Genomic DNA, 22,300 nt, shown 5'->3' on the forward strand with positions numbered 1-22,300 from the left:
AACACAACTTACATAAAGTCGATTGTAAATTTATTCTGATCTTTCAAGCAAGTTAACATGAAAAGGGAGACTTGGCCAGTTACATAATTCAAAATACCCATAAGATTTAGAGTAATCCATTATTCAAGAGAAGTACAGTTCTTTCTTAATACTAAGTTCAGGCAGGAATTTCCCCCTTAGTTTTCTTAATTACGTATAGTTATTTGAAAGATTATTCTTTTGGTTTAGAAGTTACTGATTTGCATGGTTAGTACAAATCAGTGTTGGACTGATCTAGAATTTTAATATTCTGTCTCATACCCCTGAAGGGAGAATTACACATTTTTATGTGAGCTGCAAGTAGCTGCTCTTCCACCTTACTTGTAAATGAGTTATATTTAAAAAACTAATAAAGAATGCATTTCCTTTTCAAAATGCTTGGATACACATTAGGGGGAAAGTTAGGCTGATAAATTAAAACTTTACTTTGCATATGTAACATTCACAAAATTGTCTTAGGAAGATGATATTTAACTGCATTTTATTTTTCCTTCATAGAAGTTAATTCAGAAACTTTGTACTACATTCATTAAATATTTATTGGGTCCCTACTATGTGCAGACATATTCCTATTGGTTTGTTTGCTTTCCTTTGACAAAAAGTGGTCATTCAGACTTAATTTTGTGCTCTCTTCTTTCACATTTTCCTCTTTTTTTTTTTAGTCAGCATGTACTTACTGTAAGTGGAAACGAACATTATAGAACTGAGGTTTTTAAACAAATGACTGAAGCATATGTTAGTGCCTCACAACCAATCCCCTAACACCTCTGAGGTTTTGTGTGATGATCAAATTTAAAAGAGGACATTTGCTCCTTATTTCAGTTCTTTGACTTTGTCTTCAGGTCTCTGGCATGCATCTTATATGAGATGTGCTGCATGAATCATGCATTCACGGGCTCCAATTTCTTGTCCATTGTTTTAAAAATTGTTGAAGGCGACACTCCTTCTCTCCCTACGAGATACCCAAGAGAACTGAATGCCATCATGGAACGGTATGGAAATAATGTGTTGCCACTGAAACAATTTTAAATTGTACCTATATTTTAGTTCGTCTGAAAAATAATTTTCTTTTTGAACATTACAGCATGTTGAACAAGAACCCTTCACTGAGACCATCTGCTATAGAAATTTTAAAAATCCCTTATATTGATGAGCAGCTACAGGTAACTTAAAATGAAAGGGATACTGGGAAGCACATATTAATTAGCATTGATATACATTCTAGGGCTTGAAGCTATGCTGTGGGAATAAGAGGCATTAAGAGGCAGTTAGAAGAGTGACACAAGATGTTTTTTAAAGTGGAGAGAAATTATCAGTCAGGACAATCTGGTGCCCCAGATATTAGGATCTCGATTTTCTGCCTAAACTCAACATCCATCCTTAGGGCTCTTGGTTTCCAGATCTTACTGACTTCAACACTTTGTAAATATATCCCTGCTAGGCCAAGAACAGGGTGCTACTAATAACAAAACCTGGGATTTTCACTGAGCCGTTATTATCCCACCTCTTTATCATACACCTCAATAATAATTTTTATTGATTAGGTGCGTTTATTTTGCTTTTCTGTAAATTAGGAAATTGGATGTAGAGGATTTGCCTCCAGTGATAAGAAAAAAGCAGATGGTACCCTCTCAGGAGGGTTTTTGGCTTTGTTTTTTAAACTTCTTAGCCTTTTACAATATAAATTCCTTGGGCAAATTTCCTTTAATTTTATGAAAATATTTAATAAAACTCCAAAGCACTCATTTGCCTTTAAGAATATGCATATCTTTTCATCGTTGTCCAGTTCTAAATCCACAGCAGAGAGGATGCTGACTGGATGTGCATTCCTTAGTTGAGTGGGACACTATGCTGACACTGGGGGTGCAGAAAGAAAGGAACAGGCATGGCTTCTGTCCTTTGGAAGCTTGACTGCCAGTAAGAGAACCCAATAACCAAGGAAAAGTAAGCAAATGTAAGATAATTATAAATGCTCACAAGCACGAGGAAGAAAGCAAACAGGAGGCTGTAAAATAAGGGACGGGGAGGGGGTGGTGGTGAGAGAAGGTGTAGGTGACCTGTTGACTCCAGTGACATGGTGAGAAGCGCCAGCCCTGTAAAGAGCCGAGAGTGTTGGACTCACAGTCGCCTGTGTAAAGCCCGGAATTAGGTCATGTTCTGAGGGAGATAGAGAGGAGAGGGTTCTTCTGGAAGAATGTGCTGCCGGGGGGGGGGGGGGGGGGGGGGGAGGGGGGGGAACCCCAGGAAGCGGGGTAAGCAGGCCAGGAGAGGGGGTGGGGCAGTTGCTTGGTACTTCCAGTTCTCCCTGTGCATAGGCACAGCTGGCTCCTCTAGCCCGAGGGCAGTCGGCACAGGTGCTGGCTGTTGGGTCAAAAGCACACTTAAGTGGCTGTGAGCTTACAAAAAGCCAAAAGGAATCCAAGGGGATCTTCTGGGACTAAGGTGAGGCAAGTGTGGAGTTTCCTCCAAAATTTAAAAATGGATCTGCCATTTGACCCAGTGATCCCACTTCTAGGAATATATCCTAAGAAGCCTGAAACACCAATCAGAAAGAATATATGCACCCCTATGTTCATAGCAGCACAATTTACAATAGTTAAGATCTGGAAACAGTCCAAGTGCCCATCAGTAGATGAATGGATTAAAAAACTGTGGTACATCTACACAATGGAATATTACCCTTTGAGACAGCATGGAGGGACCTAGAGAGTATTATGCTAAGCGAAATAAGCCAGTCAGAGAAAGACAAGTATCACATGATCTCACTTAAATGTGAAATCTAATGAGCAAAGTAAACTGATGAACAAAACAGATCTAGAGATATTGAAACATGCAATGGACTGATGTATTTCAGAGAGAAGCGGGCGGGGGAGAGATTAACCAAAAAACTTATATGCATATATGCACAGCCCATGGACAAACAATAGTGCGAGGAAGGCCTGAGGAAGTGGTGGGTGTGGGTTTACTGAAGGGGGGTAAAAGGGGACATCTGTAATACTTTCAACAATAAAGATTAAAAAATAGTCAAAAGGGATCCAAGGGGATCTTCTGGGACTAAGGTAAGGCAAGCGAGGTATTTGTCCTGGGGCATGATTAAAGAGGACACCAAAAACTCAGTAATCAAGATAAATAATATTTTAATACAATCTTTCACAAATCCAAATTAATGCTAAATAACCGTGGTAACATTATATCAAAAGTTCAAAGATAATATCCAACTGGGCTAGAATTAGGATAAGGCAAATGAGGTGTTTGGATTGTGTCTTTATTTAAACTTTTGATATTGTGTTCTCCATGGCTTTGGGGCGTCAATTTTGATTTTCTGATAGTCTTGCATTAAAATATCCTTTATCTTGGTTACTGAGCTTTTTGGTGCCTCTTAAATTTTGCTCCTGAGGTGAGTGCCTTACTCATCTCACCCTAGTCATGGGCCTGGGCGTGTGGACATTGCCACCTCAGAGCCAGAGGTGGAGAGAGCTTGTGTTCTTGGAGCGGAAGGAAGCCTGCCCTTGCCTGGGTAGCAGGGAGTGAGAGAACAGCAGTGCGAGATGGACTTGGAGAGGGAGGCAGGCGCCGGGCCACTCAGGATCTGGGTGCATAAGCTACCATGTGATGTTTTGTGACCCTTTATAGAAGGAAAAATAGCGACCTGTGGGTTTTGTTTTCAAGCTCCCAGATACGGTCAGTAATAGTGCAAATCAGAAAGGGTGTAGTTGTATGTGCTTCCGTCCCTGAAGAGGAGTCTTTAAGGTGTGTCAAGGTTGTTCTTTTTTTTCAGCACCTGATTTGTAGGTATTCGGAAATGAGTCCAGAAGACAAGAATTTGAATTGTCAGAAGGAAACTGCTCATATCATTAATGCTATGTAAGTAATTACCTTGTTCTTAGAACGCCCATTGAGCATAAATATTAAATGCATTTGTCTTTAAATATCTATTAGTGCTAAGCTGTCTGCATGGAGTATCCTCAAATTCACTTAAGTCTTGCCAAGAAATTCAGGAGCGTCCGTAACTTGGCGTTCCAAAGCCCTTTGCCTCAGGTGGAAGCAAATTGAAATCATAAAAGTTTAAACCACTGCACAGCTCACAGATCTGCTGGGTAGCTCTACAGTTGCCTTGTAAGTATATAGAGAAATTAAAATCTCAAACATTTAGTGATCTATATGCTAATGCATCTTCCATATTAAGCATACATGGATTTTACATGTTGTTCGTTTAATAGGATCTGTCAGAGTATCTATTGAAAAGACAACATAGTGAAGTCCTGGGACAACTGAAAATAAGCCAAAATTCACTTTCTTGAGATATATCTAAGAACTAGAGAATGTGTGTTTCAAAGGAACCATAACTATTTCCTGGCCTAACTGCTGCCTCCTACCTCATCAAAAAGTCTGTGCTGTAACTTGCAAGACCCCAGAGTACTAGGTTACTTCCGAACAGCCATGCACAGCTGTGCAGGCTGTGTACCGCACAACTCCAGGGGCACCGATTATAAAGACCAACTTTATACTTTTATTGAAGAAGCTCTCTATTTAATCTTGTAAGGGCCCAAGGAGAATGGCAGTCCCTGCCCGGAGCTCTGCAGGGGCAGTGGGGGAGAACAGTAGCCCTCATTAGCCTGATCTTCAAGGCCAAATAGCACAAATATGCTTCTCTACTGCCCAGTCCCATGGTTTGTCAACTGCATCGTTTGTTTTCCATCTTGACATTCAAGCTGAGGACACTGGTCCATCAACGATATTCAGTCTTTGTTTAATGCATAATCTCCAGGTAAAATAGACTGCACCTCAGGGAGGTGCATTTTTTTTTAGCCACACTCCTGTAACATTTGTTTTTTGGGGCACTACCTATTCTTTCAAGGAAGCCTGGATATTCTAATTTTATTTTGTTTTATTAATTGGAGATGTGACAGTAGTAGATAACTTATATTTTTATTTTAAATGTTTTTATTGATTTCAGAGAGAGGAATAGAGGGAGAGAGGGATAGAAACATCAGTGATGAGAGAGAATCAGCCCCCCCCCCCGCCCCCCAACTGGGGATCAAGCCTGTAACCCAGGCATGTGCTCTGTCTGGGAATAGAACCATGACCTTCTGGTTCATGGGTCGACACTCAACCACTGAGCAACACCAGCTGAGCGAGAACTTATTTTTTAAATATTGGACTAATTCCAGTTATTTTGCACTGCAATTATGAAATACTGCTTACAATTAAAGTGTTCTAGAATTCAGTTGTTTGGAAGGTACTTCACATTATGAAATATTGACTTAAAATCATCACTGTTATTTTCAAGATCTATGACTATGCTTTAAGGAGAGCTGTTTGGTATTACAAAATAAGGGACATATATTCCTGAAACTTGCACATCCCCTGGAGGCTCTGGTCTGGACGGTATTCTGGAGGGATGAGACCTGCCTACAATGGTCATTACAATTTTCTCATCACTTTCCTACTTTGTTCTGCAAGTAGGTACAGAAACAAATGTCACTGAGAATGTGGTTATAGACATTTCAATATGTGATTAGTATAAGCACATTTCTTTAAAGATAAGGCTCTTAATAATATTGGCTAACATTTTGGGGGTAATGACCATATGCTTGGCTCTGTTATGAGTACTTTACATGACTGTACTCATTTAAACTCCCAACAACCGTATGAAGCAGGTACTATTATTTTTTTTAATGGTCATAAAGATGCTAAGTAACTTACCAGAAGGCATATAAGATCTGAACTCAGAGAATCTTGCTAACCCATATGATTAACCACGATGCAATGTTGCCAGGAAAATACCTACTGTATTAAGCCTAGAATATAAGACATACTCAATAAAATTTAGCTATTAGAATACCATCATTTTGGATACTTTCTATGTGCCAGACTTTGTGCATACATTATCTCATATAATACTCACTATAAACCATTCTTTTTTCTTCAGTGTGTTTTCATTTTTATTTTTAAAATTAAATTTATTTTTTTCCATTACCATTTATCCCCTCTATGCTGTCTTCCATTTCCACCCATCTCCCTCCACTCCCCATAATCACATAACTACCACACTGTTGTCCATGTCCATGAGTTCTTTTTTTTTTTTTACTTTTTGCTCAGTCCCTACACCCCCTTAACACCCCTCACCCCCAGCTGTCTGCCTGCTCTCTATGAGCCTGTCTCTCTTTTGCTTTATAACCCATTCTTTATGGATAAGAAAACTGAGGTTCAGAGAAATTCAGTAACTTGCCCAAGGCTACAGGTCTAATGAATGAGGGTGCACTTGAGATTCAAACCCTGCTTATTTCCAAAGACTGTTCTATCCACATGGTCAAATTAGTCTGCCTGTCTATTTACTTCTTAATGACCAAGATCCTAATTTTTCTTACATTATGAAAACCAGTCATAAGCAATGAAATGAGCAGAAATGTGGAAAGTACATAATTTGCTTTTAAACAAAAATCTAATTTGAAAAATATTGCCAATTAACCACAGTCCTGGTTGGCTCATTACCTACCCAGACTTTATTAGTTTTTGCCTGACATGTCTTGAGATGTTTTCCCCTTTTCAGTAGTGTAATGATCCTCTGTAAAATATTTGTTTAATTTTTCTGAGCGTGTGTGTGATGTGTTCTGTGTGGGGAATCTGTATGTTCTCTAGGCAAAAGCAGATTCACCTGCAGACACTGCGGGCGCTCTCAGAGGTGCAGAAAATGACCCCGAGAGAAAGGATGCGGCTGAGGAAGCTCCAGGCAGCTGATGAGAAAGCCAGCAAGCTGAAGTAAGCGGCCTGTCCTTAGGGCATCCCAGCCCTTTGGCCACTTCCCAGGGCTCTGAAGGAATTTACTGAAGAAAAGCAAAGACAAAACAAGAAAACGAAATGCATGCTCTCATTATACATGTAATCTATTTATTTATTCCCTCATTCCCTCAAAAGATAGTCATTGAGCCACGGGTGGTGGTTGGATGCCAGGCATTATTAATATTAGGCTTGTGTGAAAAGAAAGGTTGGATATCAGGGCGGTTACTAGGGATGCAAATATTGGCAGCCTCACTGTTGCTGACACCTTCTGGACATAGCCCAGTGAGATGGTGACAAGGCGACTTCAGGACCTGGTCCTCATTCCCCAGATGCTCGCGGCATCCCCTCTACCAGGAGACCTGACCCACCGTCAGGGAGAAGAAGGTGGCAGGAAATTGTTGGCCTTAGGAAGTGGTTTGGAAACAGCTCTGTTCTGTCAAGTGAAGCCCGTGAGAATGTCTGTGCTCCGGGCAGTGCTGCTGGTGGGAACTATCCCTGGTAATTAGAGTATTTACATTAAAACTGTTTCCATACACAAAAGGAAGGTACAGATCTTCTACATGACATTTAATATTTTCCTTATTTAAAGGCAGTGGCTTTTAAGTGAAGTCGGTCTTTTTAAAAAAGAAATACATTTTATTGATTTTTTTATAGAGAGGAAGGGAGAGGGATAAGAGTTAGAAACATCGATGAGAAAGAAACATCAATCAGCTGCCTCCTGCACACCTCCTACTGGGGATGTGCCTGCAACCAAGGTACATGCCCTTGACCGGAATCGAACCTGAGACCCTTGAGTCCACAGGCCGATGCTCTATCCACTGAGCCAAACCGGTCAGGGCAAGTGAAGTTGGTCTTGATTTTAAGAAAGACTCGCATCAGAATTGTTTTTGATAGTTATTTCTAGGATTCGAGAGTGGTTATGTGTTTTAGCTAAAAAAAAAAAAATGGCTCTGTTGTCAGAGGGTTATAATGTATCCATTTATAGACAAGAAAATTTGATCACATGGATGTTCAGTGAGTTTTCAAAAAATATAAGTACAAATTAGCACACAAGTAATCCCAAGAACTCAAATCAGTTTTCCAGTTTAGTAACAGATCTATTAAATTCAACTCTCCTGTAGTAGAGAAAACAGAGAAAATGTGTCTGAGAAAACTTCCCCTCCACAGTGAGTCCATATTCTTTTTCTATAAATTCTTTGAAATGTTGCTCTATGTCCTTGTTTATGTGTTTATTTCATCCTGAAAGCAGTTATCGAGTTATTAGTATGTGCTAGGCACTGTCCTGGGTATCAGGGACTCCCCCTCCCCCCCCCCCTTTCATTACAGTCAAGAACACCCAGGGCTCAGTACTGTCTGCTGTGTTTTAGGAGTCCTAGAGCATCCCTGTGTGTGCTTTAAAGGGAATCAAGTGGGTGCTGTACTGCACACACATCTGCACGAGAGGAAGACCCATTGGCCTGGCTTTCCAACACCCCACCTTGCCTGTTGAAATAGGGATCATGCTTACCTATAATAGAGATGTGGTTTTGGCAAATTGCAGCTATTTTTCTACATTTGCTTTACATTTGCAGAAAGCTTGTGGAAGAAAAATACGAAGAAAATAACAAACGAATGCAGGAATTGAGATCTCGGAACTTTCAGCAGCTAACTGTTGATGTACTCCATGTAAGTACTCTTATTTTACATGTTACATAAAACCTTTTCTTGCTTCAGATTTTTCAGATTCATGTGGCCAGTTGGGTAGAAAGAGGGACAGGTCAGAAAAAAAAGGATCCATATCAACTTTGCCCAATTCCAGGGAGGATGAACTACATTTTAGAATGTAGGCCAACAGTTAATGACTACACCGATTCAAAGCAACTGCTCTTAAAGATGGAGCAATTGATTCATCCAAAAAATATCTAGTGCCTACTGTGTATAAGATAATCAGGGCTGACTGGACAATTGATGAGTTAAAATTATGACTTTGCAGAACAAATGTGTCTACATCTAATTTTGAATTTCAGCCATGCTATTGTTGCCTTATCTCCTTAGTCCATTGTTCTCTTTTTTTTACTTAGTTGTTTGTTGTTGTTGTTGATCTTCACCTGAGGATATTTTTCCATTATTTTTGGAGAGAGTGGAAGGGAGGGGGAGAGACAGAGAGATACATCGATGTGAGAGAGATACTTAGTTTTTATGCCTTCCCATTTTATTTTGTCTCCCATTTATAATCTGCCTTGTGTTAATAATCCCATTCAAACTTTGAAGAATTACATACATAGCCAATAATAAATAGGGTTTCAGATTCACATAAAATGAACCCAAAATTCATGTCCTCTGTATCCTAAGACCCTGGATAGCAAACACTATTTTCTTTAATGTTTAAAAGTAGGCCTTGGTATCAGCTCTGATACTTCAGGCAGTCTTTCTTCAGGGTCATATTTGCACAGTGGACATCGACACCAAACCCTAGCTCTTCTGATAGAAGCATCTTGGGAAGGAGTCATTTTTATTGTCTCAAATTCTGTTTGTTCACTCATTGGCGATCCCTCCATCTGAGGGAGATTTCTTCCTCCAGCAGGAAGAACTAAGTCCCCTCAGGCTGTGGGGAGGATCCCTGGAGTGTGGGGGTGCTCATCCTGCTGTAACTCAGTAATCGGAGGCCTCCAGATCCTGGGGTGTGCAGGAGTTCCCGGCAGAGCTCCCTCTCAGCCAGGTGCAGCCTAGGAACACGGGTTTTCTGCCTCCTTCTGAGAGATCATTCACCTTTCTCAATTAGTCAGCGGTCGTGATTGCTTTAGAGTTCTGAAAACCAAAGTTGGACCAAAGAGGGGGCCCAGCCTTTTCTAACCTTAGAGTCTCCCTCTGTGGGAAGGAAGAAAGAACTTCCTTTTGCAGAGAGTGTCAGGATGTTGGTGATATGTGTTCTATCTCACCCCCCATTTTTCTACTCATCTCCCACTTCATTACGTGAAGCCAGCTGTGGGATCTGCTGCAGGCCCCAGAGAAGTGGGAGAAATTGCTGGCTGGAAGGGCATGGGGTCAGCAGTAGGTCTTGATGACACCACTTGATGTCCGTCTGAGTGCTTGAGTGCCTTTCTCTAGCTCCCCAAACCCTTTCTAGGCCCTGAAATCATAACTTGTGAAGCGAGTTGTCTACCCTCTTTTGTCTTTTGTCTTTCCTCCCAAGTCCAGAACTGCAAATTCCCACAGATCCTCACAAGGAGTCTGACATAAGAATTCTGTGTTTGTTAGTATGTGTAAACTACATGTTCAGTCAGCTGATAGAAACTGGAACCTTTTTTCTTCTGAAATGTTCAGAGACCCTTGCTTCTAAGGGGTTTTACCTCCTAAGATTAGAAATTTACAAGTACAGATATGGTAATATTTTTAGAGTACACGGGTATTGAATTATAATCTTGTACATCTGAAAATTGTATAATGTTATTAACCAATGTTATCTCAATTTTTAAAAAATTAAGTAACTTTATTCTTGAAGTTACCACATGGCAAATAGAAATGTAATTTCAAGTATGATTTTACATTTTAGTGTCAGATAATTTACTTAACTTTTTTGCTTTTTTAAAAAAATATATATTTTTATTGATTTCAGAGAGGAAGGGAGAGGGAGAGAGATAGAGAAAATTCAGTGATGAGAGAGAATCATTGATTGGCTGCCTCCTGCACGCCCCCTACTGAGGATCAAGCAAGTAACACCGAACATGTACCCTGAATGAGAATCAAACCGTGACCTCCTGGTTCATAGGTTGGTGCTCAACCACTGAGAAACACCAGCTAGCCTGTTTTTCTTTATTGATCCTTCACAAAAATCATTTTTGTGTTTTTTCACTTCTGATATGATTATTATCTATGTAAAACAACTACACTACATTAGGACTTGTCCCTCCTCTAAACCAGGGTCATTGGTCAAGTAACTTAAGATGAGACTGAGACCATAATGCAGGCAGAATCTCAGGTGACTTTGTTAGCTATATGTTATCCCCATGGTCGGCAAACTGCGGCTTGCGAGCCACATGTGGCTCTTGTGGCTCTTCCACAAAATACCATGGCTTGGGCGAGTCTATTTTGAAGAAGTGGCGTTAGAAGAAGTTTAAGTTTAAAAAATTTGGCTCTCAAAAGAAATTTCAATCGTTGTACTGTTGATATTTGGCTCGTGACTAATGAGTTTGCCGACCACTGTGTTATCCCATAGAACAGGGAGCAGAGTCCAGATCTTGGCCCAACTTAGAGAGGATTTTGCAAAGATTTTATGAAATCCCCACTCCACATTGCCTGCTTAGTTCTTCCCAATGCTATGCCCTTTCCATCTCAAGGGGCAGCAGGAGCAGGAGAGGAAGTGCCTGATGCTATCTTGGCCAAAGATGTTGGTTCATTCTTTGTTCTTTTAAGATTTAGTATCACCAATCATTGGCCCTGAACTTTCCAGACACCTGTTTCCTAAGTTTCCATATGATGGGTACAGGAAATGCTGCAGGCAGATCTGTGGCCTTGAAAATAGTACCCTGGCCCAGCCAGCGTGGCTCAGTGGTTGAGCGTCAACCTATGAACCAGGAAGTCACAGTTCGATTATAGTCAGGGCACACCACCTGGGCTGCAGGCTCGATCCCCAGTGTGGGGTGTGCAGGAGGCAATCTATCAATGATTCTCTCTTATCATTGATGTTTCTATCTCTCTCTCCCTTTCCCTTCCTCTCTGAAATCAATAAAAATATATTTTGAGGGGAAAAATATGACCCTCTTCTGGCTGGCTCAGTTCATCAGACAGGGTTGCTTAGCCCTGCCCACTCCTCACCCCCAGGTCTCTTGTCCTCTTTTGTGCAATTACAGAGTCATTTCCCTCTGGCCCATTGCTAGCATCCCACCTCTCTTTCAAATGTCACCTCCTCTCAGGAAACCTTTGACCTCTCAGATCCACAGTCAGCTGGCCCTCCTCCAAATTCTTATGGCTTAGAGCAGTGCTTCTCAAACTTCAAAATCACCTGTCAGTCTTGTTGAAATGCAGATTCTGGCTGGCTTGGTCTGGGGTGGGGCCTGGGAGGCTGCGTTCCTAGCACGCTTCCTGGTGATTCCGATGCTGCTGGCCCAGGACCGCAGTGGACAGGCAGGGGGCTCTTGAAAGCAGCAGGTCACCTTCAGATGAGGGAAGACCTGGAAAAGCCACCTGCGAATAGACCTTGCAATTTCTCTAGGAAAAAAGGCCCTTAATGGGAACAGCAGAAAAGCAGGAGTAGCCCGAGGGAAGGCTTTCTTGTTCGCCCCCGAGGAGGATGCAGGGTGGAGGCCTGGCGAAGGGGCAGATTTAATCATATTCACAGGCTCAAGAGCGAGGCAGGTTTAATGACACTCAGAGAACAAAGGAGGGAGCAAACGGGAAGCCGAACACTTTGCTGAGGGACTGAAGGGTTTTAAACACTCAAGGAGAGGCATCACTGAGCTGAGAAAGATAAAATAAAATATAAAAAAGAAATTGAATTAATCAGGTGCAAGACACTAAAGAAAAACGTGATAAAGGAGAAAAGGAAGGAAGAGGAAAACATTCCTGTCTTTGCCCATACTCATATTTATGATTTAATTTCTTCCTAATCTCATTGGCGCTTCTTCTTCCTTCTGTCTTGCCAGCTGAAGCAAACCACCCTATATTTCAAAAGCAGTTGCAGGAGCTAGAATCCGAGTTACGGGAGGGGATGGGCTGGCTATGTCACCTCCTAAACATGTTATAAAAAAATGTGAGGCGTTTAGGACAGTGGCTTGTTTCGTTTTGCAGACCCTCGCTGCCAGGCCTTTTGTTTTGGCACTCAGAATGTGGAAGCAAGTTGGGCACTGTTTCTTTAAAGGATGGGAGCTTAAAAGCAACAGATACCATCATACACACAACAAGCCCATCTTTTTTTCTCCCGTGGCATGTGCGGTTGGGGAAGTATCAGAATTGGGTTTCTGTGAAAAGTGCACAGCAGAGCAGGTCTCCATACGTGAAATAGTAATTCAGGCCACAGATCAGATCAAGTCCTCTTTATAAGAGAAACAGTTACAACAATCCTACCTCTTCTCCTCAAAGAGAACCTTCGCACATCAAAGTCAATTGAGAGTCCAAATGCTTATTTTCCAATAATTTCTGAAGTACACATAAAATTCCTTTCCTGCGGTCCCTGTTCTTTGTTCTTAAAGTTCTCTGTGTGCTATCCCTGATGCTTTGAAATTGAGATCAGTTTCACCTCATGCAACAATTATTATGCAGTACAAGCAACGGACTTCTTAAAAATATTTTATGACTGTGTTTTCACAAATGCTGCCCCACAGTGTGTCACGGCTTTTATTTATTCATTTAAAATGAGGTAGAACTTTTCTTTCTGTTTTTAATAAGAAAACACTCTTGGAGTAGTTCTCCACGGAGGCCACACATCAAGGAAAACAGGTCACGTCAGCATCAGCTCTAGGCTGTAAACACATACACACAGACGCACATACATGCAACTACAATAAAGCAAAGTGGCTTATTGAAACACCTATTGATATATTTGAGAAATTTATGTTTTTTGAAGTATGAATTCTTTCATATGGACTCTTAGATCTCTTTCTTTTAGGAAACCGAAATTTATAGACTCGGAACGTTTAAAGCTAGACAAGAATTTGCAAGCATCCAAATCAACACCTCAAATTTAGTGATGAGGAAACTGAGCAGGGCTGGACTAGAGTGAGGTGAGGGTGATACCACGGGTGCAAATTTGAAGGAGGTACTTGTTCTCAGCTACCAATCATTCCCGAGTGAGCCTGAAGGTCAGTGTCGCCTTCAGTTCTGCACCCTGGGCATTCCACTTGCCTCGCCCCGGTCACGGTCCTGAAACTGAGGCCTCGGGAGGTTAAAATGTTTGCCCAGTTTATTGAAGGCAGTTTCTCTAGCCCAAGCTGCCCTCTTGAAATTTGAAAATGTTAACACGTTTAAGGGAGAGGATTAGGTAGGCTTCTGTTTTCAAATAGTCTTCTAAATGAGAATATCGTTTCATTTGTGGAGCGCTATTTACTTGTATGTTTCTCACGAACTATTAATTATCTTCCACAAGGAATCTGATGACCCGACTCCAGAGACCCTGCCTGAGTCTCGGCCCATCCCTTGCCCGGACCTCGGTGCGCTTGAGCCAAGGGTAGAGGACACCATAGCTGACCTTGGAGATCGTGGTAGGAGTTTGCATCAGTATTCAGAAGGGTGCTTTCAGCTGACACATGGGTTGACATAGCTGGGCCTGCAGTAGGCTTGGCTGGCCTCAGAGAGAAGCCCTGGGTGTATGTGAGCTCCTTCCATCAGTTTTGTCAGAAGTGGGCTGTGACCAGGATGGAAAGCAGACAAGCCAAGGTTAGTTTCTGCTCTCCTATTTTCTCCGAAATAGTGAAACTTGCACCAGGTAAGGGACCTCTTCTCATGGGTTAAACCATATGGCATTAACCTGACTTTAGACCAGCGCAGGACTGTAAGTGCTCTGAAACAGCGTTTCTCTCTTCTGTAAATGGTTTTTCTGGCCCTCATAAATTTAAAGTGACGACGTGAAGTCAGGCTTTGGAAAATCAACTATTTAGATGTGCAATCACTGTCAGAAAAAATGTGCTCAGAGCTGTCACCCAATAGGGGAGATACATCGTCGTCTAATGGTTAAAAACCAGAGTTTGGGAGTGAAAAGGCTGGCTGTCAGGGAAGCCTCTGGCAACTTAATCTCTTCTGACCCACGAAACAAGAATAATACCTCCTATAAGGTTGTTGGGAAAAACAAACGAGACCGGCCACAGGATGCGCTCTTAGCTCAGTGCCCAGCACAGGGAGAGCCAAAGAAGGTGCCGCAGCTTATGGCTCTGAAGGGGAGGGTTATGACAGGAGGATCTTCTCACTCTTGTGCCACTCTCCCCAGTGCCTAGGACAAAGTGCCAGGGCATTGTAGACACTCAATAAATATTTCTTGAATAAATGAATGAGTGGATAAATAAATGAATGAAGGACCTATTAGTCTGGACTTCTGAGAAGCAGATGCCAAGTTGTACTAAAAGTATGAAAATCTTATTAGGGGACATGCTTGCATAAAAGGAAATAGGAAAGGAGTGGGAAAAGGCTGAGACCCATCAGACCATGATTCGAGTTTTATTCTAAGTGCAAAGAGAGGAGTTTGGTGGTGTGAACTAGTCTGCTTGGCCAGACAAGGCAGCCAAGGCATCAGGAAGCCAGCCTTAAGCAAAGCCAGCCAGCAGAGGCCTGCTTCTGTAACCCCTGCACTCTGGCAGGAGCCTGTGGGGAGCGTAGTAGCCACTGGGAGAACGCAGGGATGAACTTGAGAGCACAGCAGCTGGGCCCTTGGCCAGTCACGCTCCTTGTAGTTGGAGGCCTGTGAGGTGCATTCTCCCATGAGAAGGGCTGCATACCGGGATGGCCACTCTCTGTGGCAGTAACTGAGTTCTCTTCTCAAAGTGAGGGTGAAGGTGGTGAAAGCTGGCTTGGTTGGTCATCTCAGCCCAAATTGGCATTTGGTGTCTCCCTGATCAAGGTGTAAGAGCTGGTGTTGCCGGCTTCAGCTGCAAGGAGACTAGCACCTGTTGCCCTTTAGGTTGGCATTTGCCAACTTTTAAAATGGTGCTGTGGCAGCCCTCGGGTAGCAGACGTCATTGACAAACAAATATGTGTATCAGATGGATTTGTATCTGAGACTCCTTTCAGTCATTTCTTTCATATTACTTGTTATTTTCCACAAATAGAATTTGGAAGCATAGAAATATTCCAGGGGCCTTTCTTTCCAGGAACATGAAACTGAGAGTTAGGCCATTGGGTAGCACCTGATTTGGATGGCTTGTTGCTCGGGGGGAGGGCACGGCCAGCGCTATCTGTAAAGAAGAAGCCTCTGGAAGGATGTTGAGTGGGTGGGTAGCCTAGGATCGAGAAGTCTGGGCCTAGCCTCTGGCTGTGAGGACGAAAAGTACTGATTACTCATTTTATAGTCGAGAAGCCAAAGACATTAAGTAATTTGCTCCAGGACTCTAAAGCTCCTCTTACTAGTGCAGCCCCTTCCATTGCCATCCGAGTGTCTGAATTTGGAGGTGGTAGGTAAGGGCAGTAGATGTGCAAGAAGCACAAACATGCCGAATGCATTAGACTTTCAAAAGGCGGAGACTCTGTGTGTGTCTCTCGGTCTTTACTGTAAGCTCTAGGAGCCAACTGACTCCTCTGCTAGCCCTGCCACAGGCTCCGGCTGCTGCCGGGAGACCCATGCTGCTGTCCTTACCTCTCCCTCTGTATTTTGTCGTGGAGCTGTCAGTGTGGTAGACCATGTATTCGTATACCAGCCAAACTGGAAATGGTCCAGTCTAGTCCTTTGACCATCGTATAGAACATCCACAATAAAAAGCTGCAAGATCCAAAAACACATAGTACTTTTAGTTGGGCCAGTTTCCTTGTAAAATACTTGAAACATTTCCTTTATTTATTCCTCTCTGTAAATTTGTATTCTCTAAATTCTATTCTCTCTTAAATATTAAATTGAAAAGGGAGACTGGGAACTATGAAAATGGAACCTTCAGGTTGATCACTGATGAGAGGAATGGTGGGCAACTACAGGAGGATGAGTGAGCACATGGCTTAATCCTGGGACTCGCAGGCATGAGATTCCGGCACATGGGGATGAACCATGAGTGGTTATTCCCCCGATTCTCTTTGGCTTTTAGAAGATTTCCTCCAAACTTTCAGCACCCAGAGGAAGGTTTCTTTTGTTTGTTTGTTTGTTTGTTTTTTATCTAGCATGTATATGTAAAATAAAATTACACAGCCACTTTTAACTTCCTACGCCAAATGTTTAATCAGTCTTTGATTTTGAATGGAAAAATTCCCTCTGGGATGTAAGGATTTAGTTGCAGGGAGAGAAGACAGGGTAAGACATAATTTACGTCCAATAGGCATTTACTTGACTATAGCTGATTTAATCAAGCCAGAATCACGGATAACTATTATAATCAAATGAGAAAGCACAAATAGAACATTAAAGAAATTACCCCTTTAAATCCAGAGACAGAGAAGCATTGATCAGACCGTCAAACCTCAGAGGGAAGGTAGGAGAGAGTGGCGGTAAGGGTGAGAGACCAACCAAAGGATTTGTATGTATGCTAACCAATGGACACAGACACGGGGGGCGGGGGTGAGGGCATGAGTGGGGAGGACTGGGGGACAATGGGGCGATAAGGACACATATATAATACCTTAATCAATAAAGAAATTTTTTTAATTAAAAATAAAATAAAGCATTAAAAAAAGAAATTTCCCCTTTAAATATTAATATTTAAATCCTCATATGTAATGCTGATGATTTCTTGCACATTATTAATTTTTGTCAGGCACTTCATTGCACTTTAGCCTTATCTCAGAAGCTCACAGCTGAGTTTCAGAATAGCATTATTTCTGAAAAGCTGGAATAATCTGAGACTCCCACTCAGAGTAGGGCTCTCAACTGGATTGTGCAAATGAGGAGGCGTCACTGGAATAGGCCTTGCTGCCCCCTGACAGCCTGATCAACTGTCGCCTCTTAATTTTCCTTTCGCCCACTCCTTGAGCAAAAAAGCCCCTGCCCTGCCCTGGCCAGAGTGGCGCAGTTGGGGTGTTGGCCCCTACAACAAGGAATGGTGGGTTCATTTCCCAGTCAGAGCACATACCTAGGTTGCAGGTTCAATCCCCAGTTGGGGTGAATATGGAAGGCATGTACCTCTCTCACACTGATGTTTCTCTCTCTCTCTCTCTCTCTCTCTCTCTCTCTCTCTCTCTCTCTCTCTCTCCCTCCCTCTCTCTGTCTACCTTCGTCTCTCTAAGATCAATAGTTATTTTTTTAGAAGCCCCTTCTCTGTGCTAGGAGAAAACTCTGACCCAAGAAGGTCATACTTTGCTTGCCCAAAGGAAGTCCACATGCCCTTTCCAACTGTGGGCTGCTCTATGACTTGGGGTATCATCTCTTCCTTTTACTTGTCCAAGTGGAAATAGGTGATTTAAACTCTGTTGGACAATGATATATTTTTGTTGTTTTAACTTTAGAAAGGAAAACATCCATAGACTGCAATTCCACTTGTATATCGTTTCCTTGGAGAAGTGAAAGCATGTCTATAAGATCTGACACAAATGTTCTTAGCAGTTTTAGTCATAGTACCAAAAATTAGAAACAAGTTAAGAGTCAATCAACAGGCAAATGGATAAACAAATGTATAGTTTATCCATGCAATAGAATAATACTTACCTATGAAAAATTAAAAATTGTCAGTAAATACAACAACATGTGTGAATATCAAAACCATGTACTGCATGACAGGGAGCAATGCCATCAGGTCTCCCAGGACTAGTGCCCATCAAAGCAACCTGAGCACAAAAGGACAGAGACTGGGAGCCCAGACTCCGAGCCCAGCCCAGACAGAGAAGTTGTGGATCCGCCTGGCTCGTTAGCCCCCAGAACAGAAGACCAAATGCCACTTCTGTATCCTCGATGCCCCACCTCTTCCAGAGCGTTAGATAACTTAAAGGCTTGATTTATAAACATAAATTTTATTTCCTATTTATCACATATTCCACTGAGTTATATTTGTGTCTTCACCTGACTCTCATATTTACTTCTGCGGTTACTCCCTCATTTTCTGAGCTCCAGAGGATAATTAGAATAAATCTAATATTGCGTGAAGATGTGCTGACTCTCCACCCTGGGGCATATTTAATAATTTAGAGTGTTCCTTCCGCATGACAAGCTGGGTAGGTGCCTCTAACTGAAATTTAAAAGACTAAAGCCGAAACCGGTTTGGCTCAGTGGATAGAGCGTCGGTCTGCGGACTGAAATTTAAAAGACTATATCTAATATGAAAAATTAAAGTAGATGCAGGATAACACCTGCCCAACCAGCCACTTCCCTCTTGTGTCCTAATCAGGCATAATAGGCACAAGAGGAAATCAGTCCCCAGCACATCGGTTGTCGGCACCCCGGGGCCTCTCAAAATAAATTTCTCACCTGGGAGAGCTGGGTGTGATCCCATGGTCCCTCCCTTAGCTAACTATACAGTAATAATTATTAAACTAAGGGTCCTGCTGGCTGGGCAGAGAGCATCCTTAAGTGGCCTTGCTCAGACTATTGTGTTTCAGGTTTAGAATTAATCAATTAAGCAGAAAATTAAATGAGCATCAATCATAGCTTTAAAGTAAGAGAGAATACAAACTATAATAGACTAAAACCTCATATAAGGCATGCTTCAGACAGCATTTTGGACATGCCATGGATGGTTTTCCTTTAGTCGATGAAATTATTTTCCATGCAGGGAAGTTTCACAGCTGTACGCAGGGCACCTGCATCCAGCCCCTGGAGACCAAAATAATGCAGCAATATTGGACAGTGTCAGCTTCGCAGCAGATAACCACCTCTGATCCATGTACTAATTTGTAACAGGAGTGACTGAAATATTTTGCTTTGGTGTTTAGGGCAGACTTTAATTTAGGTATTTGTGGCATATTTAAATTTGTCCTCTCTGATCTTCTTAAAGGGGCTTCATGTTTTGTTTTGTGGCAGTGAGGGCCACAGCAGTCTCGGCATCCTGAGATTCACTTGTCAAACGCTTTCGATTTTTAAAAGCACATCTCCAGGGAAAAAAAACCAAAATTCCAGCCAGGAACACTAGTATCTAATAGCTTTCATCTTTCATAACTGATAGCATTTTCCAGTTTCTCTTTTTCTCTTGCTTCTAAAAAATATTCAAAATAGAAAAAGAGGAAATTTACCAAAAGATCCCAAATGGTTGTCATGTTCTGAAGTAGTGTGTCTGTGTGTGAGCAGTAGGATGAATTGGACTTATTCTGGAAGAAAAAATCATTGTATTCTGTGTCTGTCTGCAGAAAGTATTCTTGTGAAGGTGCCAGCATTTGTAGCTCACCAGTTAGGCTCGCCTGTGAGGTTGCAGGACCGGATCTTCATAAAGTCCTCTCACACGGGCGTCCACATGTGAGGATACAGTTTGTGAACGTGCAGTGTAACTCCACACACCCAGCCTCACAGCTGACTGTGGTCCTCCTTTCCGGGTCACTCCTTGATTTGTTTGGGTTTTCTCTCTCCGGCTTAAAATGATTAATGGGAGTTTCCTCATGCTGTTAAAGGTTATCTGGCAAAGTGCATATTTGTGGCTGAGTTGCAGACACCTGCAATCTCTCACGGCACCAGAGCATTTTGGGTTGCAGAGAAGAAAGTGACTTCACCATTTTTATATCTCAGGTTCATTTTTCTTTTGAATCTAGTAGCAATGAACAAACCCAACTCCTCTCCCCAGCTTAACTCTACGGGGCCTGTTTTCTGGCTCCAGATAACATAGAATTAAATTAACTGCCCCTCTCCCTGCCTCCCTCTCTCTGTACCTTCCCACAACCCCATTTAAAGTATAACCATTTGACAATTTGTATAAGCGGTTGCTTATGAACAAATAGTCTGCAGTTATATATTTAGCCTTCTTTTATTTGTGAAATTACACATTTTGCACAAGACTAGTCTTGGTGAATTCATGGCACCCTGGATGAGAAATTTAGTGGTATATTCCAGAGGACTAGAAAGTGACTGCAGGATAAGAAAACGCAGGTTTTGAAAATGTTTCTGAATGTTTGCCTTGGCCCCGCTAGCGCTGTGTCTTTGGTGACGAGAATGGGTCACTTGCTGACTGTGCTAACAGGTTCCCAGGCCATGTTCTCACCTGTTTCCAGAACTCCTCCATTTTTCGGAGCCATCTTGAGGATACTCCATACCTCGCCTCTTGCTTCTTATTCTCAGGAAACTATACGCCTACAGTCCTTGATCTCCCAGCTCACATTCAGCCCAGTAGCTATTATAGTAAAAGTATGTCTCCTGTTATATTGACAGTATTCATCGATCCAGAGTGGATGGGTACCCTGAACTGCACTCACAGTGTAGATGGGCGTCACAGCACAGCAGCTGAGAGCAACCAGCCGCCCCTGTTGCTCAAGGCAGGTCTGAGGACCAGCATCACTGACATCTGAGGACTTGTTAGAAATGCAGCCTCCCAGACCCCTCTCTAGACTTACTGGATCAGAAGATGAATTTTTAACAAAACCTCAGTGGTTCATATGTACATTAAAGTTTGAAAAGCACTCACTAGACTCTAAGCTCAATGACGGAATGGTCCAGGTGGATATTAGAATGTGAAAAATAAAAGAGGGGTTTTAGAGGCATGGGAGTAGAAAGCCTCCATGCATGCTTTTTGAGTTCCCTACCTATTGCCTCTTTCTTTGTAGATACCCTTACATTAAAATAATCGCTTTATGTAAGCCACCAACAGCGCAAAGATATGGTTTCTTCTTCTGCAATAACTGTAGAATAATATTTAGTTTAATAGAAGTGCTCACATCACCATAAAGTAATTCTCCCAGACTCCTCCATGTATTTGCTAAATATACACATTAATGGAAGTGAAGAGTTTTATAAAGTATAGTCTGAGTTACAGGTGCACACCTATCTTTTTTTGCAAACACTGATTGGTAAATGACTCTGTTTTTTAATGGGCTTGGTAGGGTCTCTCTGTGAAAATACTTATTTACTGATTATGTGTCAGCTGGGTCCTGTGTGAAGCAGGCACTAAGACAGAGTTACAAGTACAGAGATGTGTTGAGCGTAATTTCTGTTGCAAGAGTAAAGGACGTGGGATGAGGAGTAGGTAGAGAGAGTCTTCAGACTGCGAGGCAGGCCTGACACCTATGAAAGGTGAGCAGGAGGAAGGGGTATGAAGAGCCTCAGACTTCACTGGGGCCCTAAGACAGCCCAGTGGGACATCCTGGATCAAGCGTTTCCCACAGAGGAGCCCCACATTGGGCAGCAATGCTGTGCCCGCCTATCCCTGCCAGCTCAGATGCTCAAAGGTCCTCAGAGGCTGTCGGAGCTGTCAGCTCACTGCATTCCTTGCAGCTGATCAGCAAGGTCCTGGAAGGAGCTCTGAGAGGCAGCTCTCCATAGAAGCCACAGTCGTTCACTGGAGTCATTCCATATGCTTAGGATGAGTAAAATAGTATTTGGCTAAACCGTCTATAATCCAATACTTCTCTCTAACTTAGAGTACCCATACCTCCAATACGTTCAAATTTTTAAAATAAAGAATATCCATACATATTTCACAAAAACACACTAGACTGCTTTGTACTTCAAACTGCAAGCTGTTTCAGGTTTGGAGTCAGACTTTATCTTTTTCCCACTTCTGCCATTTACCAGCTGTGTGAACTTGTTAAAAAAAAAAATCCAAGCCTCAGTTTTCTCACCTGTGTAATGGGAATAATACCTAATTTTCAGGGTTAAGTGAGGAATAAATTAGATAGTATTCAAAGAGCTTAGCTAAGTACATAAAACATAAAAAGTGCACAACAGCTTCTCACTAAATAATGACAGTGTCAAAGAAACTTGCAATATTTTCTCAAGTTCAAACATATGTAAAGTCTTTGATTGGTT

General features: G+C 42.1%; 1 protein-coding gene across 4 annotated transcripts in view; it reads left to right on the forward strand.

Annotated features, from left to right (window-relative positions):
* The window catches only part of NEK11 (NIMA related kinase 11), a 385,217-nt gene that overhangs the window by 77,842 nt on the left and 285,075 nt on the right, over window positions 1–22,300 (forward strand). For all 4 annotated transcript variants that reach the window (XM_079795662.1, XM_079795661.1, XM_079795663.1 and 1 more), the window contains 6 exons: window positions 882–1,031; window positions 1,124–1,202; window positions 3,818–3,903; window positions 6,682–6,801; window positions 8,394–8,487; window positions 13,883–13,997. In XM_079795662.1, the coding sequence (XP_079651788.1) occupies window positions 882–1,031; window positions 1,124–1,202; window positions 3,818–3,903; window positions 6,682–6,801; window positions 8,394–8,487; window positions 13,883–13,997 (644 nt within the window). The remainder of the gene's footprint in view (window positions 1–881; window positions 1,032–1,123; window positions 1,203–3,817; window positions 3,904–6,681; window positions 6,802–8,393; window positions 8,488–13,882; window positions 13,998–22,300) is intronic.

This window comes from Cnephaeus nilssonii (assembly GCF_951640355.1).
Source record: "Cnephaeus nilssonii genome assembly, chromosome: 17".
In the NCBI taxonomy this organism is placed as follows: Eukaryota; Metazoa; Chordata; class Mammalia; order Chiroptera; family Vespertilionidae; genus Cnephaeus; species Cnephaeus nilssonii.